This window comes from Lathyrus oleraceus, chromosome 4 (assembly GCF_024323335.1).
Source record: "Lathyrus oleraceus cultivar Zhongwan6 chromosome 4, CAAS_Psat_ZW6_1.0, whole genome shotgun sequence".
NCBI classification, from domain to species: domain Eukaryota; kingdom Viridiplantae; phylum Streptophyta; class Magnoliopsida; order Fabales; family Fabaceae; genus Lathyrus; species Lathyrus oleraceus.
In genome coordinates this window covers 445090232-445112633 of record NC_066582.1, presented here as the reverse complement: position 1 = coordinate 445112633, position 22402 = coordinate 445090232, and the positions used below count along the sequence as shown (strand labels likewise).

The 22402-nt window shown below is 34.9% G+C and overlaps 1 protein-coding gene across 2 annotated transcripts; it reads left to right on the top strand.

Moving 5' to 3' along the window:
• Positions 1-12355: 12355 nt before the first annotated feature.
• On the top strand, positions 12356-15091 carry LOC127075994 (uncharacterized protein At1g01500). Of its 2 annotated transcripts, XR_007786736.1 has the most exons (3): positions 12356-13438; positions 14359-14713; positions 14802-15091. XR_007786736.1 is itself a non-coding variant. In XM_051017545.1 (2 exons), the coding sequence occupies exons 1-2, from the start codon at positions 12758-12760 to the stop codon at positions 14596-14598; spliced, it is 921 nt and encodes a 306-aa protein (XP_050873502.1). In that variant the 5' UTR covers positions 12356-12757; the 3' UTR covers positions 14599-15091. The 2 variants fall into 2 exon arrangements, 1 of the variants encoding a protein (XP_050873502.1); XM_051017545.1 differs by having other exon boundaries at positions 14359-15091.
• Positions 15092-22402: the final 7311 nt, after the last annotated feature.

Here is a 22402-nt window from a genome sequence, read left to right as displayed (position 1 = left end):
TTGCAAAAAAATGAGAGAAGAAGTTGAAGAATTTTGTGATTTTCAGATCTAGATCTGTTAGAATGAAGTGTTAATCTGAAAAACAGTTAGGATTAGCAATATATAGCATGGCTTAATCATTTCCTTAATCCTAATTAGCCAAAACCAAAGTGATTAGTGAAAATGCATTTTCATGCTAAATGGTAATTTGGTCAATTCACCCACACATGTGCAATGCAATGTAACAGTGCCAATTTCTGGTTTGAGCAAGTTTTAAAACATGTTTGTGAGCTAATGCAAATGGAATGGAGTGAAAACAATGAATATTTTGCAAAAACACCTTTTTCCCTCCAAAATTCAAATTAAGTCCACTTGAAAAATGGACTTTTTGTGTGAGCAAAATTCATGAAATGTAATGCTTGAATATGATAGAGGACATCAAAAGAAATTTTCTCAAAAAGGTCTCACTCCATTTGGCCTTTGGAATCAAAAGTTATGCACCTTTGAAGTTCAACTTTTTTGGACAATGATTTGATCATAACTTGCCAACCACAAATGAGAAATTCATGTTCTTGGACTTTTTGGAAAGTTGAGAGAAATATCTTCAACTTTCATGTTGGACAAAATTTCATTTGAAGCATTTTTGGACATGCAATTTTAAGGTGAAAACCTTTCCATTTTTGGCAATTTTGAATTACAAGTCACTTTCTATTTTTGGAAAGTTTCCATCTGACTTTATTTTCTTCATTCTTGATGTTTGAAATGTCAAATGAAACTTTTTTGGACATGAATGAAGTGTCTCTAACCCTCTCCCACCTCCAAATCCATCAGTTGACTTGTGGTTGACTTTTTCTGACTGATAGATGAACTAGCTATGCACTGATGATCTTGATCCTCAAACTCCTGATGAAACGGCTCAATGATGAAACCCTAGCTTCCACAAGCTCATTAAAACCATAAAATGATCCCCATATCCATTGAAAACCTCATCTTGTTCACAAGCCCTGATTGGCACAATGCAGATGATTAGGGTTGACCAGAGGTCAAAACCCTAATCTCAAGGCATCTGATCAAGCATAATGAATCTCTTGGTGATGATAATACCATGATGATGATGATGTACCATTTCAACCAAGATCAAGCTCAACCTCCTTGAGGAATCAAGAAACCCTAATTTGTAGCACAATCCTCAGATGGTTAATGATCAATCCAATGAAACCCTAGCTTGCATCTTAACCCCTTTATCTTCTGATCAAGACCTAGGAGGATGACTTGCTCAATGTAGCCATATGATATGCAAATATGCAATGACTAATGACCTAAAAAATGCAATGCAATATGTTAAGCTAGTCCCAAGAGAGGAGGGCAAATTTTGAGGTGTTACAATCAGGACTGACCTTTTTCAAAAAGAAAGAGAAGATTCGCCACCAAATTTTATTTAGTTTCCTCGCTAAGAGAGAGGAGAGGGGAAATAGTCGATAAAACCCTCAAGAGGAAAAAGAATGCACAAGGAGTGCAAACATACCGATACAAATTGGTCTCACAACCAAGATTGGGTTCGGAAGTCGGTTACGCGAGGGGAAGATATTAGCACCCCTCACGTCCATGGTACTCCATGGAACCATTTAAGTTGTTAGTGTGTGTGGGTATTTATCTATTTATTTGTTTTATTTTCAAAAGAGTGTGAAAGAATGAGATTTTGGGTTTTTATTATTGGGCTCGCCAAGGATTGGGGGGCTTGTGCCTACTTATCATTCATCGGGTGATAAAGAATCAGAGATCTGTAGTTTGGAGTAGAACAATGTTTATGGGTTAGTTGATTTTACCTTTGAGAAAAGGGTTTTCGGTGTGATTCCCTAAGGCGCCAAAAATGAGTTTGATGGATTGTGTTGATTTTACCTTGAATAAGGGTTTATGAAAAAGAGATGTTTGTGATTAGATTGCACTAAAGTCTATGGGTGGAGGTGAATATTCTAGACAAACAATTCAAGTGTCTTGTGTCAAAAATAATCATAGTAAGGGTAGGAGATCTCCATCTTTACTCATTCCCCACCACTTAAGGCTCATGGTGCATAATAATAATCGTATTTTTATTGTTTTCTTGAGTTTGATTAAGAAAAATCCGCTTGACGTTGGATCAAGGGTTTATTGCTTTGTTTCTGAAATTGTGACGTATAATGAATATACAAAGTAACCAAGCAAGAAAGTAAAGGGTCTCATTGTAAGGTAGTCCAAGATAAAGCCTTGTGTGTGCAAAAGTGACCTAAGTTAACAAGTGGATAATGGTCTTATAGTTTTATCATGTTTTTGTTGTTTTTGATTGTATGATGATAATAAGTAAAATGACAATGGTAAATATGCATGATGAGATATATACAATGATGATGATGATAATGAATACTTGAAAGTAAATTACAATGCAAAATAGTTGACATAAAAGTAAACCATAAGACAATAATAACAAGATCACAATAACAATGGTTAGTGATATCAAAGTTAATAATGTATAGTTAGTGGTTAGTTAAATGTACAAAGTAAACATTTAAGGATTGTCTATCCATAGGTCAAAGGAATCAAAATATGGCGCATCAAGGGATAACTTATCATCGATGCAAAGTATTGAAGATAATTTTTGATCATCTAACAATAGATTTAAACCAATGAAAGTTATACAACCCCAAGTCCATCTATCAATGATTTGACAAATGAAAGATTGTATCACCCAATGGTTACAAGTGAACAATTGATTAATGTACAAGTTAAGTAATGAAGCATAAATGTTAGAGGGTTAGTAGTTAATGGAAGAAATTCAAATGGATTAACAAGTTAGTATCACAAACATGGCTTCATATATGCATCAAATGACTTGAGTATGGTTAAATAGAGGTGTAGTGGTAAATTCATGATCATCAAGCTATGAATAAGCTAGACGTCAATTAAACCAGAGTCGCCGCCGCGCTTTTATTATTTCCAAGGGAAAAGGGAAAAGTACGAACAAAACCCAAAGATAAGAAGTTTTCAAATCAAAACTAATAAAATGCCAGAGATTACAGGTAATGGGGTTGGTTACATAGAGGGGAGGTGTTAGCACCCAAAGTGTCCTAGGTACTCCTAGGGAGCCCTTTCTTGTGGGCATATGTGTTTTTGTACAAAATGATGTTTGCAATAAATGGAGTCGAGGGATGAGAAAATAATTAATTAATTATATTTTTGTGTTTGACAAGACCTTCGGACTTGTGCCTACGTACAAACATAAAATGAGGATCAAAACCTCATAGTTCGTGGTAACAATTTCAAAGTGAGTGCATTGCTTTTAACAAAAATTTAAGCATGACAAAGGCACAAGAGGCCTAAAAATGGTTTGAATGAGTGTTAGTTCTTTTTGGCTTTTGAAATTTTAAGTCAAGTATAGTTAAGTTCATTTACAAGTTTGGTTAAGAAAAGAGTTTTAAAATGCAATGGCATAAGGCCAAAGTTTCTAATTTGCAAAATGGCCTAAGTTTAGAAAACGAACACAATCAAAGAAGATTTTAAAAGAAGGGAGAGATTTGAAATTAAAGAAATGGGGGAGGAGAGGAAGAGACTAATCCTAAGCACAAATTTAAAAGTTAAGAGTTGAAAATATCTTACCAATGGGCTGCAATCCAATAGACAAGAATGTCATATAGAAACCCAAATTTCCCTTGGACTATAGAATCAAGCAATGTCAATACACAAATAGCAAGATTAAGAGCAAGGCATCAAATAAAGATAGCCACATCCAAGCTTAGCAACTTCATGATCTTCTTCATAATTTCCCATGCATCAGATGAACTCAAAGATGGGCACTAGGCACAGGTTCAAAGTAACAGCTCCAAAAGACCATGTAGTAGATGAATTCAGATGGGATCACAATACTTGCTTCAACTGAAGTTTCAATTCACAAGCATTTGGTTCCATGAAAGTTGGCATTGGCCAAGTCCTTTTGCATAGGGAATGTTGCCTAATTCTAAGTCCAAAGTCTCAAAGCAAACCAACAGTCGACACAAAATGTCTTTTAGGGTTTTTGTTGTTATTATGTACATTAAGGTCAAAAGACCACAAACATAAACAAGTATATGCAAACACAATATAATCACAAGATATGGCTCAAATGAGAAAAGTGAAAATGACATTAAAGTAAACAAGTTAAATGGTATGCATAATGGCAAATGAATAAAGAGTCAAAATTAAAGTGCATAAAAGTAAATGGATTGAAATTAAATGTTAGTTGTTAGTTGATTAGAAGTTAGTATTACTTTTGCTTTTGTTTTGTTTAAGTAATTCTTTGGAGAACACTCAACCCACTTGTCACAAGCATGGATCCTTGAACCAAGACATCTTCCAAAGGAAGGAAAAAAGGTTAAGTTTCCACACAATACCATGAAAGAGGGGAGACTTACAATCTCACTTACTAGAATGTTATGCCTTTTGTGTCACAAATTTAGCGTTATGTTAAGCAGTCGTAATTGGACTTATGTAGAAGTCACAACTATTTGAGGTCGGGCAATAGAAATTTTAGTGTTAATGCATGTTAGAGACATGGTATTATGAACCATGCTCCTAAAACATACCACACTTAAAAAAAATATGCAAAGGGTGGACCTAATCTCACCCACACTCATGTTGATTTACAATCAACTAGCCTTAGGATGTAGAGATATCATAGGCCTATGACATGAATGAAGAGAGAATAGGATCAAGATGAAGAGGGAGGGGAAATGGAATCAACACAAATTGGTCAAAGGAGGATTTTTATCAAATTAAAATCATTCATTCGCTTTGGGAGATGAAATGTACATTTCATCAATCCCCTAAATCCAATGATTTTAATCCAACAAAGTCAAATCAACCTTGACCAAGGCCCAACAACACAAGTCAAACTCAACAAGTCAAAATTAGAAGCTCAACATAATTTATTTTACATTTAAACAATAAAAATCAATTAAATTATGGTTTGTCAAATTCCTAAAACCTCATCAAAACACCAAAGAAATGGCCATGAGATTTATCATAGGTCCAACAAGGTCAAAGGACCTTGGAGAAAAAATTTCATAATTTTTGGAAACTTAAAAGTATTTTTAAACAATTAAAAATATTCATAAAATCAATTAAATCATGAAAATTATTAATAATGATCCAAAAAATGATTTTAATTCATAAAATGAAAGAGGAATTTATTTAAATTTTTTTGGTAAAACTCTCATATTCTTTGGATCAATATTAAAATTTATATGAATTAATGAAAATAAACCAAATAAAAGGAAAAATCAGAAAATAGAAAAAACGTGGACCACTTGATCTCCCTCATTAATTGAGGTGGCAGATCAAGTGGCTGCTAGCGTGCATTCCACCATGGTCTTGAGTCAGCGTGCAACACAAATGGTAATCAGTTTCAACGTGCGTGATTAAAACATTTCAAATGGATCAAGTGGTTCTGATGAGTGCCAACACATCACCGGAGCCAAAGCTCTGGTCTCCTTCTCCGGTGAGTTTCACCGAACTGGTTCACTCATAACCATCACCAAAATTAAAAATGAGAACATGACTTTAAAGTAAAAATTCCACTGAGCTCGAATCTGGCCTCAATTTATCCTAACTCCAAGTATATTGAGAGATACAAGGAGTTGAAATTTGAGGTGCACGATCTGAGTTGCTTCGATTTGACCTCAAAGTAACTCAATCTTGTTGCCTACATTGGTAGGACTTCAGACAACCAAGGATCCAAGAGAATTATGGAGAATTGAGTGAGAATCGAAGAGATGAAAATTTCTGGAAAAATACCTTCAATGCAGGTCTGTGCTCGATTGATCTTGTTCTTGCTTGCTCTTGATCTTGTTCAGGACACTTGGAGGAGTAGAATTGAATGGATGAAAAGCTCAAGACTCTTGGAGTTTCGAATCTTAAAACAGGGAGATTCAAACTCAATTTGCAATGGAAATTATCAAGGTTATCCTTTAAAATGATAGGGTTTGAAGGTATGGATTCAAAGCTGGCGCGCAGGGTCCTCAATTTTAATGCATAAAGCCTCTATTTATAGTCAAATGGTTTTATATTTGCACACTTGAAATGGAATTCCAAAAATAGCAATGTGAAATGCATCCGTGCATGGGCGTGTACAGGCCCATGAAATCACTTCTTCTGATCCATAATTGAGTATAAGAAATGTTGAGATCATGTTGGAATGCAAGGCAGAGGTGTATGGAAGTTTCAAGTTCAATCTTGCCAAATGATAATCCAATGTTCAATCCATGCGCATCCCATTTAAATCTTGTCCAAAATGGATGAAATTGGACTTTTTGGAAAGGTTAGATCAAGAGGAACAACTTTTATGTTGGGCACTTTTTAATTTGAATCTTGGATCATGATGAATTTTGAGGTGGAAGTTGGGATCAAACATGTCAAAAAAGTTTCTTAGTGTCAAGCCATATGTTCGCTTATTCCACCTTGGCTAACTTTTTGTGTGAGCTTCAAATGAGAAAAGTTCCTTCATCAAATTTATAGATCTCTCAAAGTACTTAAAAATGGTAACAAATTTGACCTCATTTGGATTTAATATAAAGGATTCATGTATTTTTGAAGTTGAGGAAAATCACTTGTTCAATGGCATTGGTCCAAAATGACTTATAATGTATCCTCATATCACATGCACATAAAAGTTGAGTTAGCTCTTACTCCAAACATAAAATTTGAAGTATACATCTTGAATTTGATTGTGAAACTTGGAAATCTTTCATATCATAAAAATTGAGCAAGTTATGGCCTTGGTAAGTTGTCCTCTAAATTAGGGTTTAGACAAAATGACCTATAATCTTTTACCATAAAAAATGACTTTCCAAGCAAAACTAGCTCTAGACCTAAACATGAAAGTTGTTTGGAATGTCATTTAGAGTAACGTTTATCTTGGAATAATTTTCATATGACAAAAATTGTAGGAGATAGGGTCTAGGGAACCCAATTTTGATCAGATGAATTCCTCTGGTCAACCACCATCAACTAACTTGCTAACTTGCAATTCTCTTGACTTTTAGGACCCATGGAAGATCATATATGCATAAGATAATGAAATTTGAAGTATCCATTGAATTATTTAATCAATTGTTGAAGAATCTTGTTGAAGAAGTTACACAAGATACCTAGATGAACTACGGTTTCCAAGGCAAACCAATTCCAAACTCTTGATGAATTCTTGATCAAAATAACATGTGAAGCTCATGGGGATTCATATATGATGTATAGAGTCATGGTAAACCACTTCTTGATTGAGCTCCTTACAATGAGGGTCTTAAACCCTTGATGTGAGCTTGATGAATCAAAGGTGAGCACATGCCCTTCCTACAAAAGAGTTAGTGCATACAAAGACATATTTTTGGTATTTTGATTAGTAAAGATGATAAAATAAAAAGTATGATATAATCAAATGGTGCTTGGTGATCTCTCCCAATGCAAACCCAATGAATGGGGGGTAAGGAGGATGCCAAGATGTGATCCCAATGCCAATGCATATGATGAGATAGCATGAGGGATCTTAGGGTCAAAATTGGGGTCTTACAAGAGGCAACTTATCAATACCTCAAAGTATCATGAATGATCCATTCATCATTCATTGATAGACTTGAAGCATTGAAGATTCTATCAACCCTAAATAACCAAGGTCATGACCAAATAGATTTCATCAACCCATATCAATCAGGACATGAAAATTCAATAAACAAAGTCAAAATAAAATAAAACAAGGGTGGAATAAAATAAAAGGGGAAAAAATAAGTCAAGTGTGTTCAAAAAATATTTTGATCAAAATTAAAATGAGTGGTGAAAAAATTAAAATTAAAATGAGAGAAAATGGTTGAAAAATAAGAAATTGATGAAAAGAAAGAAAAGGCATAAAAAATAAAGTGAGGGCGCTAGGGGTTGAACCCCTGACCTTGGGGTCATGGGTTCAACCCTCATCCACTTGGCCAAGCGCCTTGTGGTTCTAATCAGCGTGTCCATAAAATAAAATAATAAAACATAACATTAAATAAAACACACGCGTTGATGAATCATCAGAGCAAGACACGTTACTTTTTCAAATTTGAAAAAACGCGAGGCAACGAACACGAAGGTCATCTTCAACCTCCAAACATTGAAAATCAAACTTCTAAAACTCATGTTTTTGGAAGGAATCAAACATGGATTCAACATCACCACACCTCATCATTGTCTCCTCCACACTCATGAGCCATTGATTGGCTCTGAGTGTGGAGAATTTCTCAAGAAAACAAAAATATAACTTGACCTAAAAATAAAATAAAATGGTGGATAATGGATAATCAGAGTTAAGACCACAGGGTTAAGCATCAGAGGATAATTTCGAGCAAGGGGGTAACTTGTTTGAGTGAAAAAGATGAGTGTAACTACCTGTCGAAATCAATCTCAAAGGGGGACTCTGATGACTATGGATAGCTCAAGGAAGGTGGTTTCAAGGTGTTTTGGTATTCCAGAAAGTTTAAGTGATGTTGAGGGAAGGTTTCTGAGTGCTTAGCTTGGATTTAAATGACTCAAAACTTCAAAACTGAACCTTTGTTTTTGATTAAGAAGTGTAGTTTCGAGGCAGAGTTTTTCTGGCTTGAAAAGCTTCCTCAATACATGGAATACCTTCCCCTATTTATAGGTAAGGTGAGGGAAACGTTTATGGGGAGAAAGAAGAGAGTTTTTTCATAAAAGGGGAAGGCCCGGAAATGCTCAAAAAGTGAAACTTGTGAAGGAAGGGTGGTTGTGTTATGACTTGGTTCTTCCCTCCACTCAATCTGATTGCACCCTAGCATCAAAAATGAGGGATAAGGTTGCTTTGATCAGAGTTTGTTTATGGTTTTTTCTTTTACCATTTTGGGGAAAATCTGACTTTTTGACATTGCTTCGAGTTTGCCTCCATGTGACTCATTTCCACTCAATTTAACTTGTAAACATGTCACACAATGTTATGTAACATGTTTAAGACCAAATGGAAGTGAAACAAAGTGGTTTAGGGACTGAGAGCTTGATTAGGCAAATCTGATTGAAGGTGGTCTGATGCATGCACCATGGAAAGTCAGCAACTTTGACCTTGGGCCAAATAAAATTGGATTGTGTGTTTTGCATGAAACTTGTGTCAAATGTTATTTTCCATGTCCTTGATCATTTTCAAAAAGAACCAGGTCAAAATAAGTTGTGGTTTGAAAATGGAAATGAGGTAAAGTGGAGGTCATTGGCATGATTCTAGGTCTAGCTAGGCATCTTGGCCAACTTGGCCAATCCAAAAATTGAGGTCCTTGCTCAATGAATTAGGTCTTGGACCTTGAAATAAAGTTGAAGAGGGATTCAATTAGGACATTTATCTCACATAAGATCTTGAAAAGCTTGAAAGGTGAAAAGTTTGGGGGGTTTGGACCAAATGGTAGGCCAATCTTGCCAAAAATGTGACAAACCATAATGCCCTATAAATGTCATTTTGAGATTTATTGATTTTTAAGGTACCATGAAGGATGTTTAAAGCTCATATGATCATATCTTGATGTAAAATGAGGCTTGGTGCTTGGTGGGATGATTTAAGGTTAAGTCCATGGGTGAAACCAATGCATTGAAAGTGAAAAGTTTAAGATCAAAACAAGGACTTATACCATGAATGAAATGGATGATTGCTTGATAAAATATGGTTGAAAATGACTTGAATTGAAGGTAGATGAAATTTTGAATGATGGGATGATCAAGTGATGCAAGGCATAGAAGTCAAGGGATGCACAAACTAGGGTTTCTTGGTCCACAAGTTCCATCAAGAGCCATAGCTAGAGAAATTAGGGTTTTGGGGTGCAAGAGGTGTATTGAGGTGATTCACAAGGTTTTGGTATGAATAAAGTTTGGATATTATGGGTCCTCAAAGGCACAAAGTGAATCATGACTTGTACAAGCCATTGAGGATCAAGAACTAGGGTTGAGGTCCTTGGGTGACCAGATGAATATTCAAATGTCTTCAGTGAGGGCTCACCATCCAATTAGGGTTTTGGATAGTGAGTGATATGTCTTGATTGATACTACAAGGTTTAATGGATGCTTGAGGATAAAGATTAGGGTTAAGGTGGCTTGGGCACACCTCAACATGATCAAGGGATCTTGAAGCTTCATAGATGAACCCCGTGCCTTGAGTTTGAGCTTGTTATGGATGTATATGCGCATGAGATTATGTATGAGGGATGTATACTCATGAATTAGGGTTATGAAGATTGATATGAAGGTAGGGTGAATTTGAGGGTATGACAACTGCAAACCCTTTTGCCAACATCAACATGTGAGACCAACTAGTCCAAAGAAGTACCACTTTTACGTGAGCTTCCTCCACTTTCTCGTCGTTGTCAAAGAAATAACTCATTTCCACCAATTCAGGATCCACCAGGTGGTACATCCGAGCATTTTTGACTATATTTAGCATGTAAGTCTTAGTTTAGCCGTTTATTCTCGACTGTCATACAAAAGTTAATATCGATAATAAACGGAATTTCTACTCCTAAAAATAAGATGATCCTTAAGCTTTATATCACTAGGGTCCCCCGACCATGAGACTCCCTAAAAGTATTTGTGAAAAAGAGAGCTTGTCACTTATCTCGAGCCATTATAGCTGCATTTGGATTCGTATAAGACCTGATGGAGGAAGCAAGAAGGGAAACCACTTTCCTAAAATCTAGATTATTTGAGTTCCCCTCTCCATCTTCTTCAGAAGTTTTGAGATGATCGTTGCCACTCTCTACAAAAAAAAACCCTTTAGATCCAGAACTATCACTTAACATGATAAAGTTAGGATTAGGGTCGTTAACTTCTAAAGATTCAATAATTGGGACATCTGGGTTCTTATAAATTGCTGATTCTGGAGATTCTCCCTATCAGCTCCATTTATATTCTCAAAAACATTTTCTAAGTTGGCCATAATGAATGCTAGAAATATAAATAGTAAATAGAAGGGAAATGGTTAAAAATGGTACTTGAGTAAGAAGTGAAGCGAAAAGACTACTAAAGACAATAAGAACTTGATAATATGGATGAACCATGAATGATAGACCCAAACAAGATGGAAAATATGACAAAAGCAAGAATCTTCAAAGCTTAAGAAAAGAAGAAGAAGAAGAAGAAGAAGAAGAAGAAGAAGAAGAAAAAGAAAAGGAAGAAATGGTTCGCAAAGAATATAAAGTTCAAGTATGAGCGGTAACAAAAAATTGTTTGAAAGGCTAAAGCGGACTTTATATAATGAAATAAATAAAGTGAATCAATATTGCAGAATGAAAGAAAACGGAATATGGAAAATCAACGGTCTAGATGACACCTCAAAAATGTAACGGCACTTGAGTGCACTCTAGGGGAAAATGTCACACCCTAACCTATGAACATAGGGCCACGTGTGAAGAAAACCTGTGAAATGTCTCAATGGTGAGATTGCCATTTCATGAAGTTGTCTCCAAAACCTTTTCCACTTCTCAACACATTAACACCCCCCATAGTGAATGCTAGAAAGATAAATAGTAAATGGAAGGGAAATGGTTAGAAATGGTACTTAAGTAAGAAGTGAAGCAAAAAGACTACTAAAGACAATAAGAACTTGATAATATGGATGAACCAGGAACGATGGACCCAAACAAGATGGAAAATATGGCAAAAGCAAGAATAGTCAGAGCTTAAGAAAAGAAGAAAAAGAAAAGAAAAAGAAAAAAGAAAAAATAAGAAATGGTTCACAAAGAATATAAAGTTCAAGTATGAGCGGTAACGAAAAATTGTTTGAAAGGCCAAAGCAGCCTTTATATAATGAAATAAATGAAGTGAATCAATATTGCAGAATGAAAGAAAACGGAATATGGAAAATCAACGGTCTAGATGACACCTCAAAAATGTAACGGCACTTGAGTGCACTCTAGCGGAAATGTCACACCCTAACCTATGAACATAGGGCCACGTGTGAAGAAAACCTGTGAAACGTCTCAATGGTGTGATTGGCATTTAATGAAGTTGTCTCCAAAACCTTTTCAAGACTTTTAGTGCATAACACTATATATCCAATACGGTATAGGCTCAATATTCACTCGTTGCATAAATATCATTGTATGAACAACAAAAAGGTTGGATTTGATCTATAATTCACTATATCCTATTTATTCACAAATTAACTTAGACGTTGAAGTGATAATCTTACAAGTCCACAATTGTACTTAAGCCACTCGCACCATTACATCAAAAATTTGCATCAACAATTCTAATTCCAAATCGAAAAAATCGAAAAATGTTCAATTTGATTCTCTTTCTAAAATCAGTCTATATACACATTATCAAATTCAAATGTACTATTTTAAAAATGATCATAGCTGGTTAGACATCATCTAGTGTTTGTAACCAAAAAAAAATAGTAGCTAGTGTTTGTTTATTCCCATTCCAAATAGAGTGCATCAACTCCGGAAGAAAGACAGACCACCCTTCTGTCCTTCAACCTTTCTTCTCCATCTCACCTTTTTGAGTTGACTCCTTCCAACAATAGAATTCTTCATTTCCTATTTTTAACTTTGCCATCCCAAAACCCTATTTCATTCTCTGTTTCTTTCCCCTTTTCAGTTAAACGGTTAAAAACCTTCTTTTTCTTCTCTAAAAAAACCATCTTCACCCAAATTCGTTTTTCCTTCAAATTTCACTTTTTTTTCATCTGGGTCGTTCCCAATTTCAACAAAACCCAGAAGGGTAATCAAAATTCGATATTTGAAGTCTTTGTTATATGGATCAAAACGAAGAAGCGATTGCGAAAAGCGAAAACTCGTTAAGCTTTTCACCGATAAAGAGTCACCGATCGTGGCTCGAACTTCGTCTCTTCTACGTTCGAATTTCACCTTGTGTAATCAACAGCGCTCCCGAATGTTTAACCCTATGTCACCCAAATCGCGAAACCGGTTCCTCTCTTGTAATCAACGGCACACCAATCCCTGCAATTGATTCCGCTCCGCCGCTTCCTCTCCGCCGTGACCGTGTCGACAAGGAATCTGCTGAGGTTACCTATGTCAGCACGGATAATGTGAGAATCACCGGTGGTGCTGAATTTGAGGTGTATGAAAAGGATGTGTTGTTTCTCTGTGGGTCATTGGAACGGTTGGATACTGATTGGGGGAATGGGTCGGGTTGGGAAATGGATTGCCATGTGGCGGCGGGGTCTATTGGGTCCGGTTCGTCGGCGTTTTTTCGGCCGAAGCTCGGAGTTTCGGCTCCGTCGGTTGAAGTTTATGTTGCGGGGTGTTGTTCTGGTGTGCCTGTGATTTTGAGTAAGACTATTTCGATGAGTCCTCGGAGGAGAGTTCCTAGGCATGCTATTTTGGATGCTATTCCAGAAGATGAGGAAATTAATGTTATAGAGAAGGATCATGCTAAGAGTATGAATGGATTGATTCCACACCCCAAACTGCAGGTATTTTTGTTTGTTTTTCATAAGAAGCTTTTTATTCATTTAGTATGAATTTCTCATTTTGAATAAGTAGTTTTGGTTTATTTGTTGAGTTTGATGATTATGCATTGGCATTGTAAAAAAGCTTGAAGTTTATCCAATTCTATATGATTGTGATTGTGATTGTGATTGTGATTAAGATATTGTCACTTTTGGTGTAATGTTCTTTTAGGATCAAAAGTCACTGTTGATTGAAATAATGACTCTATAACGTAGCAGAATTTTAACAAATTTCTATTGCTATGCGAATGCGATACACAATTTAGTGTGTGATTGTGATTGGTTCTGCAGTGAAAAGAATTGATTTTGAATGAATTGGTTAGAATTGATACTTAAGTGAATTGAAGATAAAGTGAGTTGTGTTTGGATAAATTTATGTAGAAGTGAGCGAGTTCAACAGTAATTTTCAATGTCAAAAGCTACAAATTCTAACTTAAGTAGAATCAATTATGGAGGCAGAATCAATTCTACTTTAGAAGAACCAAACACCTCAAAATCATTCCAAAACCAATTCTATACCTCTAAAATTGCTTTTATACTGCTAATGAATCTACAATTTGGTTCCTGCAATTGTCGGTCATGTTAGGTTAGTCCTTTAAATTAGAGAGATTCACACAAAAAAAGTCATGAAGCCGTAAATTGTCAATCATTTGGGCTATTCGTTCTTCTATGCTATTTGAGGTTGATATCATAGCTCTGCCTTCTGTATGCAATTATGTCATCACTAAAATGATTCACCTTTCTAGTTTTTATTGGTTACTAAGTGCGATGTTTATTTCGTAGTCAGTCTTTATATCGGTAGTTACTGGTCTAACTTCACTATCGTATCTGAGTCTTGGGATTTCTCAAATGCTGATTGTTTTTACATTGATGATATCTTGCAGATAACAGGGTCTCCAGGGTCAGAAGTTTATGATTATGATCTTGATGGGAAGATGGCGAATGGTTTCTACTCTCAAGAAATGTATCTTGGCGAGGACGGACAACTCACATGGTTCAATGCTGGCGTTAGAGTTGGTGTCGGGATTGGCCTTGGTATGTGCGTAGGGATAGGGATTGGCGTTGGATTACTTATGCGTTCGTACCAAACAACAACCAAGAATTTTAGGAGGAAGTTTTTCTAATCGATAATAATGAATTTGCTGGTCTCGATCAATGAAAAAACAAAAAAGATATACCGGAGTTGGATCAAACAACAAGTTGAATGCATGAATCATGAGTTTCGTAGATGAGTGAAAGGTTGTGCATCGTGTAGTTTTTGTAGGTTTGGTGCATTCGCTCATACTTTCATGTATTGAAGTGTTATTGCATCGTATGTATGACGTAGGTTTGAAGATTTGCATTTTGTAGAAGATGTATCGGATCCTCCAACAACAATGGATGTCAATAAAAGCTTTGAGGATATGGATAATATGGTTTGTGGCAGCAGGAACAAGTGTTCCATGGCCAGCCTTCAAGTTTGAGAGAGGTTTTAAATGTGAACTTGTACTGATATTTTACTGTTTCTTTGCCTGTAGATTGTTTATCATTTTATGCAAATTTTGATATGTATATATTTTATGTTTCCATGGTAAGCGGTTTTTTTAATAAAAAAAAAAGTGTGCCCTTTTTAGTGAATTTCATTTTCAATTTGATTCAATAATTACAACCAAAAAAACAAATTGATGGTAAATATAATATATTAATAAATTGGTGAAAATTACTTAAGTACGAAAGAGGAGGGTATCATTTAGGAAACGGACAACAACAATAAAAAAAAAACAAAAAGAACAAAAAGGTACAACAAGCAAATGTAAAAATAGAGAAGCATCAAAACATCTAAACATCACATTTTCGGAAGCATCTCGTGCATATATTATTTTTTTTAGATACACCTTAACTTTATGTTATAGTTAATGATACTATATTTTGGGATTAATTATTATTTATATTTTGAGATTAAAATCATTATTAAGTGTAAAAATCATATTTATTCCAATATCCAACGTCTGTCATTTTATATTGTCAGAGTATTTTAATTAAATTCATAGATTTTATAGTTAATAATACTTTTAAATTTTATTTATATTTAAATTGGTATGTTTTTTAGTTATATTTAAATTAGTAAGATGTTCATAAAGAACATATGAGTCTATAAAATTTTATAAAGTTTTAAAATATGCAGATTTGATTGAAATGAAGTCATACCATTTATTTATTTATAGTGTTTTTGATTTACTATTTAAATTAAATAAGTAACAATAGAAAGTAAGTGTTTTTTCGAGTTTCATAAAAGCATTTCTAGAGACATTTTTGAAATGCATTTTCTGAAACGCCTTAGACTGTTTTCAAGATTATCGATGGACCTTATAAATTAATACGAGTCTTTTCCTCATGTTTTGTCCTCATTCAAACGTTTTTCAGAAAATTTTCCAAAAAAAGGTCATTCCAAATACTACTTCAAGTCAAACACGTTTAACTACGACGTTCTTATTTGTTAGGCTACCGAAAAAAAGATGCATCTTGTTGGTATAGGTATTACCAATTAATCCTTATAAACATTCCTTCAACTATGCAGTCTCATACCTGCACAGTCTCAGGATCTCTCTCACTTCGATGTGAATTCGATTTTTATCTAGAAGATGGTAGGAGTGTCTCATTGTCATGCCACGTGCACCGATAACCACTCCCTCGATCTCGGATGTTACATGTAACCACTCTCCGCCATTTTCGGCCTTGAGTGTTACATGCTCACCATATCCACTTGGTTTGTCCCCAAACCACATCGTACTGGGAGAGGTATACTCTGATACCATTTGTAACGCCCTATACTGTTTTCAGGATTACCAACTGACTCCACAAATCAATACGGTCTTTTCAGCATGTTTTGTCCTCACTCACACGTTTTTCGAAAAATTTCCCAGAAGGTCATACATCCAAATACTACTCCAAGTCAAGCACGTTTAAATACATAATTTTTATTTGTTAGACTATCGAAAAAAAGATGCATCTTGTTGGTATAGATAGTATCAATTAATCCTTATAAGCATTCCTTTAACCATTCAGTCACATACCTGTACAGTCTCAGGATCTCTCTCATTCAGATGTGAATTCGTTTTTTTTAGAAGCTGCTAGGAGTGTCTCATTGTCATGCCCCGCGCATCGACAACCACTCCCTCGCCATCGGGTGTTAAATGTAACCATTCTCCGTCCTCTTCTGCCTCGGGTGTTACATTTCCGAACTAAATTTAGTCATAAAATTTGGGTGTGGTTAAAAAAGCAAAAGACTTGTGTGTGCATGGGGTGCGTTCGGAGATGCATATCCGGACCCTGAGGGTATTTTTGACTTTTTATGAAATGTCCTAGTAAATCATAGGGTGCGTTGACAAATCCCAAAAAAACATCACCCAAGCAGCTGGAACCTCACCCATATTGTTCGGGCTAGATCTTAGATTGTCAAAAACCACCATCAATAAATCAGAGACCGTCAAGAAAGAATAAAAAAAATTACGACCACTATCAACCTCATAATCAAGACAAAGAATCTATCTGATATAGGTTAAGGTAAAGTCAAAAACCACCATCAACAAATCAGAGACCGGCAAGCGAGAACCAAAAACCATTACCCCTATTAACCTCATAATCAAGACAAAACATTATCCACTATAGGTTAAGGCAGGGGATAACGTTCATAAGTAAGTTAGAGAAAGTACATGAATCCACCTCTGCTTTATCTAGAAATCATTTTCAGATAAAAAAATATATTCTTCTCCTCCACTTCTTTCACAACAGTTATGGAACACCGTTAAAAATACCATCCTTATGAACTCTTCAAATAGACCTAATGAAATCATATTTTTTTCTTAGTTGTGTTTGAACGGTCTATAGTTGCACTAAACATTTAACAACCAACCGTTTTTGGCTAATGGTTGGAGATGTTGGTGAGACATGAAAACAAATTCTAGGGACGAATCCGACAAAATCCAAGTCTCAAGAGTAGGAATTCTAATGATTTATAATAGAATCAGATACAATAGAGAGAGTATGGTATTAAAAGATAATTTCAGAAAGAAGAAATACTTGTTATAAATTTAATATATTTATTTCATTAACTTATATGGTTAAATAACAAATTATATCAATCATTGCATAAAAATAGGGGAAATAGTAACTAACTTTACTAAATAAAATCATCGCATAAAATAGGAAAATAGGAAAAATATCAACTAAAATTAAAATAACTAATTTACTAAGATAATAAATTGTTGCAACAATAATATCCCCTTTAAACATCATTGTTCTCAAGGATGAACAAGCACAAGTGTCATATTTAAGAGACAACCCTTTTCATTTGATTAAAATTTTAGGATCTCGAACATTTTCCTTAATCATCTTCATGTGAAAAACAATTACACAAACAAATCAATTTATAACTAGTAAAGATTATCTTGGTGATGAGTGTTTCTCAAAAGGACAAGAAGGGGAATTTTTCTTGAATAAGTAGTCTCGTGCAAGAATTGTGACGAGGACGATGACACAAATAACAACAAAAATTCATAAATAGTAAATTCTCAAATGTCGTGTTTATGGTGTAAGTCCATTCATTTGAGCATAATTTTATGAAAAAGAACATTTTCGTTGATCATATTTCTATGCAAAATAGTTATGTTGATTATTTCCAATGCTTCGATTGGAGAGTATTTTTGAAATCTCTAATTTTGGATGGTATGTAGTGGAGGTGGCCTTAGAGACCCTTTGAAGCTTAGATAACTTAGTTTTTCTGTTTTATACTATGAGAAGTTTCTCATAACCGTGAATATATATGCTTCTCAAAATATTTGCATGTAACTATATTTGTTGGATTGTAGGAAGTTATCTTTATTGTCATGCTTAAACCACTTCTTTTTCTGTGAAATTATGTGATTAAAATCTAAAATAATTGGATGTAATAGAATTGGAGATTCAAATATATCATAATAATATTTAGCCAGGAAGTAAGAGCTTTTAAATTTCTTTTGAACTTATCCATATACACACAACACAATTGAACTTTTTATTGCTCAGCTTAAGTAAGGAATATGAGGATCAAATTAATGTTTAAGGGCTTATCTCCACTTATATAGATTTTTCAATGATTAGAATTTTCATTTAAAGCTTAAAGAAGTAGGATTGAATCAATTGAGTTTAACCACCAAATTTCAATAAATTAAATAACCATGTTTCAAAGGCATCATTTTCATAGCATATGTGAAATTAATTGGTCTTGACTTACTATATGATTGGGTTTTATCATGATAGAAATATTGGTTATGAATAATAATGCTAGCACTCATCAATTGACCCTTAAAGTCCACAGTCATATATGATTCCAATAGTAGAGTACTAAAAAGACAATTTGATTATTTTCTCCTAGTAATTTCTCTATGGGAAAAATTATGGTTTCTATTTGATTTGAAAATAGTAGAGGACTAATATTTTTCCATATCCAAACAATATCATCATGACCCTTCTTATTTATAACATTAGTTCTCATGCATATGCATCCGCTACAAGAAACCTCAAAGCAATTTCCACTATTTTCAAGAATGTGGCACTTCTAAAATACATTTGTGTAAGATTGGGATCCTTCTAGTGGATTGGTTTGTATTTTACATGAATTTCCTTCGTAAAAAAGTCCTGAAAATAAAACTTGTTACTCATAACACTCCAAACATCCACATGCGATATTGGCATTTCATCAAACATTTGGAGGATGGGAAGTAGTAATTTATTGGCAACAATACTTTGGTATTGGGTTGTTTTGAAACACTTAGTGTGGTAATGAATATAAATGGATTGTGTGATAACTTCATAATGTAAACTCTATTAGGTGAATTCGGTGGCGGTTATGTATTCTCATTATTGCTCCTCAGAGGTTGGAACAACCGTCTTAGTGAAGATGCTACTTGTTTCTTAGAGAGAACAACGTTTGACAATGGTTGGTTGAGTTATATGAAGTACAGTGACACTATTGTTGCATATGCAATTTGCACAACCTCGTAAATCTGAAGTAAAATCAAAATTGAATGTCTTGATAGAAACGAGCATAGTATCGACCCACCAGGATCAAAACTTTTGAGATTGTCGAGGATTTTATGAGCTGATTATGCAGACATACTAAATGTTTTATATGAGAGTGATTAAAATTTAAACCTTACTCAAGCGTTGAAGATAGAATGATGAAGATTGCTTTTGTGAAGAAGTACTTTACTCAATTTAAAGAGGGCATGTTATCTCTTAATATGCAATTGAAGAAGCTGACCTTTGAATTTTTCTTTTACAAATGAAAAATTACTTGCAATCTTGAACAATTTTGAGAACTTCTAGTTTTGGTGCTTCGTTGTTGTTCACCGAAAGCCAACAAAAATATAAGTATGAAATACTAGGTAGATACCAAATTTCAAGTTAGGGTTGATGCCTTAATGGTTTCTGAAAAATATTCCTATCATCTTAGTCATCCATATCTATCACTAAGAATCAGATACCTTTGTGTTTATTTTCATGGTCTATGGTATGAGGTTCGTCACATAACAAAAATGAACCCATATCCATCTTGTCTTCCACTTTAAAGGCACTCAAAAATTTCTTTTGATTGTATTTAGTAGCCATAATTGGTCAAAACTCGAAGGCTCTAAATACCAGTTGAGACAGGCAAATGGATTATATGGACAAACCCGATAAAATCAAAATCTCAAAAGTAGAGATTCTAATGATTTAATATAAAGGCAGTAAAAAATTTCTTTTGATTGTATTTAGCATCCATAATTGGTTCAGAATCGAAGGCTCTAAATACCAATTGAGACAGGAAAATGGATTCTAGGGACGAACCCGATAAAATCAAAACCTCAAAGGTAGGGATTCTAATTATTTAATAGAATTTGTTTCGTCCCAAAACAAGAATTAGGTATATGTTGATAGTGAGGAATTCTAAATCGGTTGTGTTGGCCTCTAATACGACGGTGCAAGGTAGACCTGCAAGGTTAGCACTCTAACTCCTAAGTCAGATCATAACTCAAGATGAGTGTAGTAAAAAGTAGAGATCAAAAAGTGTACCTAGAATTTATCATGAGGTGATTTTTACGCCTTGGGTCATTAGGAGTGGATTGACATTGGTTTGGGCCTTGGCTTCTTGAGCCATTGGCCGGTCCAAAATAGTTTCCCTAAAGGCTTGTCGGGTGGTTATCTTCTGGGGAAGTATTAGCAATCGTGGTCGGCGAGGATTTTGCTCGCTTTAGATCGGATGTGGAAACACCTTAGATCAGTTGCAAAAGTAGTGGGGGGGACATGTACATTAAATATATTCCCATCAATAAAATGTTTCACGACTTCTTTCAGACATGTGGTTTGAAGTGAATAGTTAGGACATGGCATTGCTTATAGTACTTGAGTGCACTTGAGTTTATTTATGTTTTCAAGGAGGAATACAATTGTTATATATATATATATATATATATATATATATATATATATATATATTATTTATTGGTGATGAAACTTATCGCAGTCCTTGAGAGTCACTTTTAATTTGAAAGTGTCTTCCTATCTTACTTCCCGAGATTATTTACTAGATTACTTATAGTTTTTTTCTCGAAACCTTCGTATTTTCCCATTACTCCTAGATTTTTCATCCTCTTCTGCTTTACCACGTACCCTTCTTACCTCAATCTTGTAATACCTTCAACATTTCTTTTACTTCCATCAATACGAGTGATGGTCCTATTAACTTTGTTAGTGACTTTAAGAGTGGTGTCTCTCTTGTAACGAGAACAGGAGTATCTCCTATTTTTCACCTTTCCCCATTCGTCTTGGGTCCTGAGGTCATATTTATAACTAACGACTCTGATCTGGAAAGGTTTTTTGTGGGCTCCCAGGATGAAGGAACTTCCTCTAGGGATTCTTCTTTCAATACTCTCTTCTTTGATGATGACATTGAGGTGTACCATGCAATTTATTCCATGCCCCATTTATCTCGGGTTGCAGGAGCTTCAATTTCTCCCGTAATTTCGGATTTGGAAATGTAGGCGACCATCCTCTCGAAGAAAAAATGGATGTTTTGTTAATAGGAATAAGAAAGTGTTTATAATCGTAGCGATATAAACAAGAATACTGGCGGCCATCCTGAGGAGGGAATGTGCTAGAGATTATATTTAGATTTATTGAAAAACCTACAATCAAGATCCTAACAATGCCGACATCAAGGCTTGTCTGAAGTGCAAGGGTCAATCGGAGGGATTTTCCTAGCTTAAACCTTCTGGAAATTTAAGGTTAATGAGTTATCCCTAAAAAGGATGGCGTTGGTAGAGTCGTCTTATGCGATCAAATATAACTGGGCGGCCTCATAAATAGTGAGGACCTATTCTGTTTAATTACTGAGACGATTATAGACATGGCCTACATCGTGGTCGGTTGATCTTAGAATTGGTTGGTCCTTCCAGTGAACTCAGAGAAAAGGATATGAAACCCCTTTGACGGGAGTTCAGTTCCATTTTTTGAGTGTTTGTTCACCATGTTAGGTCTGCAACTGTCTTTGTCTAAGTTTCAAGTGGCCATATTGAAGTATTTGAATGTTGTCTCCTTTAATAGTCATCCAGGTTCTTAGACCTACATTAAGATGTTACAAGATCAGGTTTGTGAGGTGGCCTCATTTCCACTCTGCAACTCATTATTTTATATGATTGAGTCTACTCAATGAGACTTAAAAATATCTTGCATGCTAAAAGAGGTGATCAGCCAAAGTTGAGATGCGCTCAATTTCATATTGAAGGTGCATGATCATTTCAAAAAAGTATCATGAACATCGAACATCAACACGATTCTATGTAAGATTGCAGAATTTTGTGTCAAGAAAGTGTAAACACCACATTGCAAAAAGTTTGAAATGGTGAAGTGAAATAGGTGTTTACAAGATCA